At 58.1% G+C, this 11,883-nt stretch overlaps 1 protein-coding gene across 3 annotated transcripts; it reads right to left on the reverse strand.

The window, feature by feature from the left end:
* Positions 1-248: 248 nt before the first annotated feature.
* Positions 249-4,062, reverse strand: EDF1 (endothelial differentiation related factor 1). 3 transcript variants are annotated; one of them, XM_044920315.1, is made up of 5 exons: positions 3,873-4,062; positions 2,076-2,127; positions 1,659-1,756; positions 1,181-1,274; positions 249-671 (listed from the first exon to the last, which is right to left on the reverse strand). In XM_044920315.1, the coding sequence occupies exons 1-5, from the start codon at positions 3,948-3,950 to the stop codon at positions 610-612; spliced, it is 384 nt and encodes a 127-aa protein (XP_044776250.1). In that variant the 5' UTR covers positions 3,951-4,062; the 3' UTR covers positions 249-609. The 3 variants fall into 3 exon arrangements, with proteins under 3 accessions (XP_044776250.1, XP_044776249.1, XP_021546648.1); XM_044920314.1 differs by having other exon boundaries at positions 1,650-1,756; XM_021690973.1 differs by having other exon boundaries at positions 1,596-1,756.
* Between the last annotated feature and the right edge of the window lie 7,821 nt (positions 4,063-11,883).

Here is an 11,883-nt window from a genome sequence, read left to right on the forward strand (position 1 = left end):
CGCCTTGCCATCCCGGCCCACTGGAGACTGCAAGCCAGGGGAGCACATGGGCCTGGAGCCCAGAGGCCCACGCCCATGTCTGTCCCAGCAGCCGGGAACAAGGACGCAGCGCTGCAGAGGTGACCTTCCCGGTCCCTCAGGCACCCCGGGGCATGTCACGAAAACCGTGTCTTCCCTACTCTGTGGGCCAGAGAGGCGCGCTGGGGGCGTGGCAGACCGCGCTGGACAGCAATGACTCTCCGCCAACAGAAGGACAACAATCGTTTATTGGCTTCTCTAAAAGCCGGACTGAAGACGGCATCTTCTCTTCCGATCAGGCCGCCCCACCCCACAGCCCCGCCAGCGTGAGGTGGTCCCACTCAGAGCTCCCCGGGGAGCCACCCTGAGACTGGGCAGACACCGGGGATGGGAAGGAAAAAAGATCAGGAGAAGCAATACTTTGCAAGGTTTCGTTTGTTTGACAGCAGGTATGGGTTGAGGGGGTTCCTGGGCAGGGCTAATGCCCCGCGTTCCGCTCGGCCGCGTGAAGAGACCCACGCTGGCGCTGGTGGTCAAGGGGAACCAGCCAGACGAGATCAGCCGGAACGCACTGATTTCGAGGCTTTGTGTTCATTTCGCCCTTGGCCCCTTCTCAATCGGCTTCCCGATATCCTTCCCCCGGAGCTTGAGGCCTGAAAGAGCCATTGGCCCACTCATCGCCACAGCGGCCCCTCCGGGACCGAGAGGCAGCTCGGTGCCACGGCGCCCCCACCCATCAGCTCCCTTCCTCCACAGGAAGGGGCGGCGGGGAGAGCGGGGGTCCGAGGACTGCCCCCCACCAGTCCTGGCTGGGCTCAGCCCACTGTCAGTGCGCCTGCTAACCTTCCAGGGTAGCCCCTCCCAGAACTCGGGCTCCAGCGCTCCAGGAGCTTCATGTGCCGGGTGCCTCACTGCCACCAGGGGAGGGCCACCGAGCCCTTTGTCCATGGGCTCAAAGGGCGCCGGCCAGCAACAAAGGGGGGGACAGAGGAGACGTGAGAGCCAGGGTGGGGGGGCGGACGACACTCAGGCAATGCACTCAGGAGTCTCTTAAGGGCCTGGAGAATTCTGCGACCTCGGGGGCCTGCCTGTGCTCAGTAGCTGCCCTGCAGCTGGTCAGGAGGCAGCAGCGGAGACCCGATAAAGGCTACAGGACACTCACCGATAGCTCTCTCGATTTTGCCCAGAACCTGGTTATTGGGAATGGCCCGTCCGCTCTCGTAGTCTGCAATGACTTGCGGCTTTTCGTTGATTTTCTAGAGATGTATTTTGCGCACAACAGTTCAGTAAGAGCAGGCCACAAAACCAGCACAGAGCCGAGAGAGTCACCACATTCCGGGACAACACGCGGGCCAAGGGCCTGACGGGGGCAGCCCTCAGAGGCCCTGGGGTCTCCACACGATAGAAGCCACGTCACACTCACGAGGAAGTGACAGCTGGCCTGATACGGTTTCCCCAGAGAATGCCAAGGCCAAGGGCAAACAGAAGCCTCCCCAAGCTGGGCTGCGGTGCCTTCTGAACACCGACCTCCCGCCTGCCCGACCGCAGCCTGGGAGGAAGGGACCCGCCATGCTCACCGTTGCCAAGTCCTTCTGAGTCAGCCCCTTGCTCTGCCGGCCCTGCTGGATCACCTTGCCCACCTCCAGGGTCACCCGGTCATGGTGCAGCTCCTCAGTCTCCCGGTCCAGCTTGGCCGTGTTCTTGGTGATCGAATGCTGTTTGTTCTGGCCAGCGGCCCCTGGACCGGCACGAGGCAAAAGCACAGCACAGGGTTTGCCACAAACCAAAAGAGAGCCATTTCAGAATGCGAACCAGGCCCAACAGGCGCCCTGTGCCAGGGTGACCCGGGAAGCCAGGCGTCCAAAACACCGGGAACCCCATGGGCTTACGAGCATGGGGCACTAAATCTTCCGGTCAGTTCCCTCCTGACTACGCCGAGGAAGGCCGCCGCCGACAGCCGTCCCGACACACCCCGGGGCACGGTGCGCGTGCTCTTGCCTGCTGCAGAGAGAACCCGAAAGCACACGGCTGTTTTGTGAGGAAGCATGACTACTCACATTTCTTGGAAGTCTCCACATCCTCTCCTCGTCTCTGAGCTGCTAAGATGGCCTAGAAAACGTGGACACAGTTTCTGGTCAAAATCAGATCCGGCAGCGCCTGCAGACACCCCTGCAGGCTGCTGTCAGCTGGTCAGTACGCCGCGAACATCGGGGCCTCTGCAGCCCAGGTGGCCTGGCCCAGAGCTCGTGCCCTGAAGCTCTGTCCAAGACGGACAAGCGAGGCCAAGTCTAAAACCCAAGCTCGGGACACCTGGGTGGCTCAGTCGGTTAAGCGTCTGCCTTCAGCTCAGGTCATGATCCCAGGGTCCCGGGATCGAGTCCCGCAGCGGGCTCCCTGCTCTGCGGGGAGCCTGCTTCTCCCTCTGCCTCTCTCTCTCTCTATCTCTCATGAATAAATAAATAAAATCTTTAAAAAAAATAAAAATAAAAAAATAAAACCCAAGCTCAGTACGCAAAACCCTCTGCCACCAAATACCCAGGCACCTGTCCACGAGGCGCTACACGGGAAAACCCAGCCCGCTTCTTCGCTGCTGAGAAACCCATGCTGACGACAGATCCACTCCTGCACAGAGCCACACCCACACCCCCAAACATTGCCAACCAGACCAACACCCTGTGCCCTCCATCTGCCAAACGTTAGTAAGATGTATTTCTTGACGATTCTAACGCCTCAGAAAAGAGACTGGGGCCGAGCTAAGGGTGCTATGTTCAAAGACGCTTTCTACATGGGTTCACTCGACTCCTAGCTTGTAACTGCCAAGTTTCCTTGGGAAAAAAAGGGCAGTGAATTGGGTTCTAACCCTGCAAACGAGCAGCTCAGGGCAGGTCAGTGAATGCCTGTCTCTGGGGCTGCAGCTAGTCCTGGCCCAGACCCGGCAGGCGGGTGCAGGCCAAGGCCTCCTGAGGGTAGAAACTTAGCAGGGGTGGTCACTGACCCGCCCCTCCACACTCACACTGGACTCACATGTGAACTGTGGATAGATTAGCCAAGCTACAAACCTTCTGTCCCTCTCAAGGCATGTCAACTACACTCCAATGACCCAGAAGCAGAGTCCACCTGTGCCCTGGGTCTCCAGGCCACCTTGGCGCAGGGACAGGGAATGCCTAAAACCCCAAACGGGCCTCAGTGACGCTCCACAGCCAGCTTCAGACCGGCCAGGCACCAGCGGAGGAGACCTTGGGCGTGCCCATACTGCCTTGCAGCCCGTTCCCTCTGAGGTCCTCCCCCTCAACCTCCCCTGGGCCCCTGCTTGCCCCATCCCCGCTGTCACTGGCCACAAGCCCACCCTGTCCCCATTCAGAGCCTCTACGACCTGGGGCCTTACCTAGGCCTCCCTGCCAGGCCTGTATCGCTGGCCCCAAACACTGCTGGACCCATCCTGGCCCACCCGGTCCACGCCCCCCCCCCTTGCCTCCCCCCCGTCCTCCCGGCACCCCGACCGGTCCTCCCATACCCTGCCGCGGCCCCTCCCTCTCCCCGGGCCCTGGCCCTCTCCCCCACCCTACCTCTGTCGTACACTGTCCCCGCTCGGCCATTTTCCTTGCCCTGGTCTCCTGTCTCCCATCCCTGGCGCTATACCCTCACTCAGGCCCCTGGCTGGTCCCCCGGCCCCTGGCCTACCCAGCCCCGGTTCCCACCCTCATCCCAGGACCCCACCGCGGACCCCGGGCCCGCCCGGCCCCCAGCCCCCGCTCGCACCCCCGGCCACCAGCCCCGGCCCCGCCCCGCGTCCCCGCCCCGCGTCCCCCGCCCGCCCGGCCGCCCCGAGGCCCGAGGCCCGCACGGCGCCGCACCTGCTTGGACTTGGCCTGGGCGGCCGTGGGGCCCTTCTTGCGCAGCACCGTCACCGTGTCCCAGTCGCTCTCGGCCATGGCGGGCAGGCAGGTCTGGCGGTCCCTCCGGCGGCTCCGCGGCAGCTGCTCGAGACCCGGCGACGCGACGTCCCCTCGTCGCTCGGCCGCTTCCGGCGCCGGCCGCCGGCCCGCCCCCGCCTCCCCATTGGCCGGCGGCCCGGGGGGCGGGCACTTCCCGCGGCTCGGGGCCAATCCGCGCCCGGCTCGTCCAAGCGAACGCCGGGCGGCGCGCGACGTGGGGCGGGAGGCGTCAGGGCCCTGCGCGGCCGGGGCGCGGAGGGGGCGCACGCGGGGAGCCGGCGGGGAAACCCGCGGTGGGTCAGGGGCCCTCGGAGGACGGGGAGTGGGGAGGGGCCTTGGGAGGGGGCGCAAGGAGTGGGGAGGGGGGTGCGGTGAGGGCCGCGCAGGGCCGCGCAGGGGAGAGGGTGCGGGTGGGAGAGGGTGCGGGTAGGAGGGGCGGCGTGCTTGGGGGAGGACGCCGGGGGCGCGCCCCGAGGACCCGACCGCCGGAGCCCCGGCCGCCGCGCGGGACTGGCGGGCCCGCACCGTGGGGCACCGGGTCGGAGCGGCGCCTTCCCGGTCACGGGCGGAAGGGGCTGCGGAGGAGCTTCTCTGGACTTGCACTCCGTTTCTCTTTCATGCTCCGTTTGCCAGCCTGCGCGCCACCTGCAGTTCGGTGTCTCGTCAGTCGTGGTCACGTGCTGCAAAGATGTTGGGGGCAAGGGTGGATGCGGGTTTGGTGGGGCCTCAAGCATATACAATTCGGGGAAGGGCGCTTTAAGAAAAAAATGTAAAATGGTAAAAATAAGGTTAGTTACGAAAGTTAATATTTTGGGATAATGTGTATAGTTTGTATAACGTTAAAAATGCTTTATTTTACGACACGGTAATATTTTACAGTTATTTTAGGGTAATATGTAAGAAGAGAAATGTCAGTACGTTTTTAAAAAGCTGACAAACCCCACAAGCATCACAAAATTTGGGGGAAAATAGCATTTGTATGAATTAACAAGTGCATCTGTTTAATACTTTTGCTTACATTTTTGGCTGTATTCTCTTTGAGCGCCACATCATGACTTTGCAGAATTGTTTTATGAAAAAACAGAAGGACTATTCAGGCATCTCCCTAAGGCGTTTGATAGAATTTGTATTTGTTGGTATTGATGTTCTTGGGTAACACTTGGGGCTTTGCATAGATGCTCCTACAGGTCTGTGCTCCACAAACACAGGAATTCTGATCAATGCAATCCCCATCCAAAAAGAAAAAAGGTATATGGTATATTAAATTGTATATACCGCTTTATGAAACCATTTATCAGAGGAGACAACTGTTGGGGAGAGCCAAGCCCTATGCTCCCAACTTGCAGATTCATTTCTGGTTCATACCACAAATCTTGTTTCTTCTTCACTTCCACATGCTTACGCTGTGCAGGTGGGTAATTGGTGGCCACAGAAGACCTACCCACCCCAGGAAAGGCAAGCAAGACTGAACGTCATAAAAATATCCCATAAACCCCAGCTAAGTGCATCCCAACTCAAGGCTGCCTTAGTGGGTTCCCAAAAGCGCTTGTGGTCACTCCAGTGGGCGCCAGAAAGAGGGATAAAGGAACAGCCCACCTGGAAAGAGGCAGTGGTTTCAACCAATTGTGGTTAAAATAAGTCCACAAATTTCACCGACATTTGGCCGTGTGAATCCACTGCTGGGATCTCGGCAAGGGATGTTGCGTCAGCTCCATAGCGTTGCAACTGCCCTGGTTGGCTCAGACCCAGAGAACCAGTTCTCTTAGACTTCTGTGTCCTCTGTCCATGCAGGCATCTGCCATCTAGCCTTTGGTCAGGAGTCCAGGCCTGAGGCCGCAGAGACTCATGGTGCCTCTGTCCTTGTGGCACACTCTCTGACCAGAACACAGGTGATGCAGGTGTCTGTAGCCCCCCAACACCTAGGCTCACCTGTGCACACCCTCTCCTGGCTCTGGGTGCTTCCCATTTCCTCAGCGCCCAGGGACGAGTAGCCTCGGGCGCGGACCTGCAGCAGGTGTCACAGAGAACCAGCTCTAGGAGGCCTGGCACGCCGTCCATATTCTTTGTGCGTCGTTGACAGCGGGCAGTGTACCGGTGTTACCCGTTCACCTTCACACGTGGAGACGAGAAAACCGTTCTAAAGCCTTCTGGAAGACAAAAAAACCAGCGATTTCTATATTTCTGAGATAAAGCTTAAATGTTGTATCCCTAATGAAAAGCTAGCATTCAATGTTATTAACTAGAAACTGTCTAGGAGCGCCTGGGTGGCTCAGTCGTTAAGCGTCTGCCTTCGGCTTAGGTCATGGTCCCAGGGTCCTGGGATCGAGCCCCGCATCAGGCGCCCTGCTCGGCGGGAAGCCTGCTTCTCCCTCTCCCACTCCCCCTGCTCGTGTTCCCTCTCGCTGTGTCTCTCTCAAATAAAATCTTAAAAAAATAAGAACTGTCTAGTAAAATCTAATAAATGTGAGCATCTGCGTAGCTCACGAAGGAGGGATTTTTCACACATTTAGGGACTACGCACGGTTTTGGTGGCAGACAGACGGTAAGGTGTTTCCGTGATTCCATTTCCTGGCAGTCCGGCCTTGGTGGGAGCCCTTCCCCCTCCAAAGCATTTTTTGTTACTGTGGTAAAATACACTTAACATAAAATCACCGTCTTCACTGTTTTTGAGCATGCAATTAAGTAGTATTAGATGCACCCAGGCTGTTGTGAAATCATCCCCATCCTCCATCACCATGCCTTCCTTTTGTAGAATTGAAGCTCTGTCTCCCTTCACTAATTTCCCATCCTGCACACCCCCCACCCAAGCCCTTGGCAACCACCATTCTACCTTCTGCGATTTCAGCTCCTCTAGGGACCTCCAGTGAGTGGAATCCTACAGTATCTGCCCTGTTGTGACTGGCTCTCTCAGCGTGTCCTCAAGGCTCATAGGTTTTACAGCAGGTGCCAGACCCTCCTTCCTTTTTATGGGTGAATACTATTCCATCGCATGGACTTTCCGCATTCTGTTCATCTGTCCACCCATGGACAGGGCCTGCTTCCCCCATTAGCTCCTATGAATAGGGGTAGAATTTCATGATGTGGCTTTCTACCCCAATCATTTGCTCAGAACTTTGGGCCCTCTAAGTTTAGAAAATAGCACCCTTCAGTTTGGGGATATTTTCTTGTGCTATTTCTTTGATAACGTCTTGCCCTCTCTTGTCGGCTTTCACTCCCAGGAACCCCTGTCGCTAAGATGTTAGAGTCCATCACTGAGACTAATGTTCTTGTTTCTGTTTTTAAATTCCTTTTCAGGGGCGCCTGAGTGGCTCAGTCAGTGGAACGTCTGCCTTCGGCTCAGGTCATGATCCCGGGGTCCTGGGATCGAGTCCTGCATCGGGCTCCCTGCTCAGTGGGGAGTCTGTTTCTCCCTCTCCCTCTGCCCTTCCCTCCCACTCATGCTCCCTCTTTTTTAAAAGATTTTATTTATTTATTTGACAGAGAGACACAGCGACCCTGGGATCATGACCTGAGCCGAAGGCCGACGCTTAACGACTGAGCCACCCAGGCGCCCCAAAGAAAATCTTCAAAAAAAATAAAAATAAGAATAAAAAAACCCAAAAGAGACTACATCAGTGCAGTGACAGTGCTTGAGTTACTGTCCAGCTGCTGAGACGTCTGGAAGCCATGAGGATTGGCTTTGGTCACACGGAGACATGGACCGAATCACAATTTCTAGAATGTAGCGGAAGTGGCATTTTTGGGACTCCTACCAAATGTATGCTGCTTAAAGTCATCCCTAATCTGTGGCTGCAAGTGAAAGGAAATTACCGAAATTAAGATCAATAAAAAGTGTTCTTTTACCAACAATGAGCAAAAATAGATGGGCAAATATGGCTGGTTGTGTACTGATCACGACAAGGAGAAAAGGATCGATCATGACAAAATCGTTGTCAAGTTTGCAGACACTGAGCCTTAAAAACAGAGACTGGACTATAATACTCATTACTGTGAAAAACTTACATGTGGGTACAAGTATTCCCTTGTTTTTGAAAAAATACAACAAAGTAAAGAAAATTTTAATCCATCATTTTTTCCTTTTTTGTACTTTCTATTGAATGTTTTTCTTTTCTTTTTTTTTTTTTTTTTTTTTGCTGGCACAATTCTGTATGTGAAGGTCAGACAAAGAACATTTTTGCTGCTTTGTTTTCTGGCCACTGTCGTCCCTGAATATACCTCGTGCTGTTTGGACTTAGAAGGATCCGTCCATCTAGCCATCAGTGAGGACGGGAAAGGCCCGTGTGCGGGAGAAAGCAGGGCTGTCACCCTGGGAGGGAGCACAGGAGACTGGACTGGGCACTTCAGCCCCGGTCAGCTTCAGAAGTAGGACCCCCGAGATCAAGCCAGGGGCAGGGCATCGGCGGATGGTCACTGGGAGAGAAGGGAGGCCAGGGGGCTGGAGGGGGTGGGGGCTGATGGGTGTGGCCTGGGGTCTGGGGAAGCTAGGACGGACGGTGGACAGGTGGTAGGACCAGGGTCGGAGGTCCCAGTTGGGCTGAAGGATGCTGGGGTCCTGGACCAGGGTTAAAGCCAAACAGGTGGGAGCCCCATGGCACAGGGCAGCAGTGGTGGACCCAGCAGAGCCCGCCATGGCAGGGTGGAGGAGAGACACTCGGAGGGCCACTTGGAGCCTCCCAGACACGGGGCTGTGGACCTTGGCCAGGCGATTAGCTTGGCGGGTCCGAGTGTGAGCAAAGCCACCACACGGTTTGCAGGTTTGAAGTGAGGCAGTCAGAGCAAAGTCCCTGCGGAGAGCAGGTGTGCGCTGCCTTCAGGGCCCGGCCGGCAGTTCCGGCGGAGGCCAGCAGAGGGCGAGCGCGGACTGGATGCTGGGTTCGTGTGGGAAGGGCTGAGGAGGGCCAGGAGAGGGGCAGTGGGGTCTGGTTCCAGAGGCGGCCCTTGGGACCTCAACTCTGTGCAGCCATTAGTTACCGGATCATGCCTTCATCTGTCCAACAAGAACAAGCCAGGAGCTGAACCCCAAATGAGGCCAGAGGGACCACTGACTTCGGGGGACCCACATCTGGGGGAGGAGAAAAACTCACAACCTGATTGTAGCCACATGGGGTGAGGGGTCGGGGAACCCTCTTAACACAAGGCCACCAGCAGAGAGACTCATCTTTATCTGGAGACCTTGAGACCTGCAGAGGGCCCAGGGAGGTGCCAAGTACCTGGGAGAGGCAGGGAGCTGGTCCCAGTGAGGGCTGGCGGGCGCAAAGGCCCCGGGGCCAGGCCTGCCTGGGAAGCAGAGGCTAGGGATGGCCAGGGCAGCCTGGGCATTTTTTTTTTTAGGTGATCTCTACGCCCAACGTGGGTCTCAAACTCACAACCCGGAGATCAAGAGTCGCATGCTCTACCGACTGAGCCAGCCGGGTGCCCCCAGCGTGGGCATTTTTAATTCTGCACGTGAGGCTGTCACCTGGGCCTTTGGCTCTGGGGTATGGTCTGGCATTGTGTTCTGAGGCTGGCTGAAGGGAGGTGGGTGTTAAATGGAGTAGGGAATCTGCAGAGTTTGCTTCTGGGTGGGGGAATTTGGGGTGATCTTTGCTTTCTTCGTGGTACTCTTCTGTGTTTTCCAGAGCTTCCGAAGTGAGCTTCTGTTGCTTAAAACACAACTGTTTTCCAAGCAGTAAGATCATCAGGTGGGGCGCTGTATAGTGAGCATGCCCCTCCTCTTCCCTCCTCTCCACTCCTATTACTTTCCATGTGTCTCTCCAAGTCTACAGACAGTACGAACGGGCACGGAGACGGCCGTCCACCTCTGCCCACAGAGGACGCTCCCGCACATGTCGGTCACCGCCACACGGTCTTCTCCACCAGCAGCGCTCACCATGGGCTCACGCTGCTGGGGGCCAGCTTGGGGCTGGCCCTTCAAGACGGGGGCCTGGCTTCCTCCTCCCTGCCCTTCTGGGACGCCCCCAGGACGGGCCTGCCCCAGCACTCTGTTTCTCACCTCACCACCCTGTGTGTTTCTTCTTTTTGAGGGCGTTGCCCTGGGGGAGGGGCCGCGGTGGCTGTGCACTCTGTGGGGGCGGGGGGAGCCCCTTCTGGCTGGCCTTCTGGAAAGGCACCGTCAGATGACGGCACAGTGAGAGCGAGACCAGCTTCCTTCAGAAGCTGCAGCCCCGGGCTCACTGTCACATGTCTGGGAAATGAGCGGAGGAGAAGGCTGGGCTGTTAGGGCGGGAGCCGGGGTGTGTGGGGTGAGGGAGCCCATCCTCGCGGGGCAAGCCCTGCCAAGCAGGGGTCCCTCCTCCGGGGACAGAACTGGGCACACGAGGGGCATCCTGTGTCCGGGGTGCTGCCGGGGGTGGGGGGCTGGGTCAGCCTTCCTGCCTGCATTCCCAAAGGCCTGAGTGAGGAAAGGACAAGAGGTGAGGGCCTCTGAGGGGGGGGGCGGTCATGCCCTCTTGGGAGAGGAGGTGCAGCAAGCGTTCAGAAGCGTCTGGGGCACAGGGGATGCCATGGGAAGGGGAAACAGAAGGGGTGGGGGCAGGCTGCCTGCCTCGAGAGCCATCGGGCCAGCCGGCAGAGCGGGTGCAGGAGTCCACAGGCCCAGCGGGCAGCTGGTGGGCTCTCCTGCGTCCACAGCAGCGTGGACCCCAATGTGCAGCCAGGCCCATGCCTCTCTCTGGGGGGCACTGAGGCCCAGGACAGCGGCCCTCTGCTGCCTCCAAGACCCCAGGCTTCAGGGAGCAGTGGGAGCATGATGTGGGCCCTCCCCGGTCTGCTTGGGGCTGCCCCAGGCCCTCCCCAAGCCCTCCCACTGTGGCTGCCTTGGGTGGAGTTTTGCTTTCTTTTTGGCAGGAAGGAACCTGAGTGGGAATCCCCTGAGCTGCCTGACGACCAGAGTGAGTCACCCCTTTCCAGCCAGCCAGGACTGAGGTGTCACCCGGTCTGAGCTGGTCAGTGGGGGCGGGTCGGCCACTTCCCAGTCTAGGCTGGGCTGGGAGAGGACCCGGTCTGAGCTGGTCAGTGGGGGCGGGTTGGCCACTTCCCAGTCTAGGCTGGGCTGGGGCTTCCTCTCCCGTTCTCAACTCTGCATGCCTCAAAGGCCTGTCACCAGAATCAAAGTTTTAAAAAATGTGTGTGTGAAAATCCTCGGGAACGGCAAAGTCAAAGAGCATTTTCCTGCTGAAACCACTGGCAGGTACTTTAAGATCGGCCCAGCCCTGCAGGCGGCGAGGCCTGCAAGTGGCTGCCTGCCCAGGAGGCAGGAACTTTGCGAGGGAAATCTCTTCTGGACTCGGGGCTACATGGTCCCCAATCCTGGAAGAGTGGGGTTTGCCACTCTCTGGGAGCTATGGCAGAAAGGTAGGCGGACAGCTTCCTGATTTCACCCTGGAAAGGAAGGGGGTGGAGGAGGGGCCCCTGCTGCAGGTGAACCTCCTCTTTGTAACAAGAACCATTTCCTGCCCAGCTGCTGGTGGGCTCCCAGGACAGCCCTGGCCTCCTGGATGCTGGGAGGAGCTCACTTAGTTACGGGATTTGAATGAAACTTCACTGAGCCTGTAGGTTGGACTGGGGATTTGCTTGTGGCAAACTCAGCCTCGAAGTTCATGGAACCCGGCCGCTGCCTGAGTTCTCCGCTGCCCGAGTTCTGTCAGAGGAAAGGCGGCCTAGCGGTTGAATCCAAGGATGTGGCACTTTGGAAAGGGGAGTTCGGACTCCAGACCAAGTAACGCTTATGCACGATGCCAGCATTTCTGGACCAAGCGTGGAGCACTTAAATCACGTCACTTCAAAGCCTGCCTCTTGGGGCGCCTGGGTGACTCAGTCGGTGAAACGTCTGCCTTCTGCTCAGGTCATGATCCCAGGGTCCTGGGATCGAGCCCCGCATCGGGCTCCCTGCTCGGCGGGAAGCCTGCTTCTCCCTCTGCCTGCCGCTCCC

Source organism: Neomonachus schauinslandi, chromosome 13 (assembly GCF_002201575.2).
Source record: "Neomonachus schauinslandi chromosome 13, ASM220157v2, whole genome shotgun sequence".
Classification (NCBI taxonomy): Eukaryota; Metazoa; Chordata; class Mammalia; order Carnivora; family Phocidae; genus Neomonachus; species Neomonachus schauinslandi.

What these genes read in the sequence shown, in the direction of transcription:
- EDF1 (XM_021690973.1), bottom strand. Translation starts at nt 3,950, where the DNA reads ATGGCCGAGAGCGACTGGGACACGGTGACGGTGCTGCGCAAGAAGGGC. An exon ending in CTCAGAAGGACTTGGCAACG is followed by an intron (nt 1,275 to 1,595) that starts GTGAGCATGGCG and finishes ATACATCTCTAG; the next exon opens with AAAATCAACGAAAAGCCGCA. An exon ending in CAAAATCGAGAGAGCTATCG is followed by an intron (nt 672 to 1,180) that starts GTGAGTGTCCTG and finishes TGGCTCTTTCAG; the next exon opens with GCCTCAAGCTCCGGGGGAAG.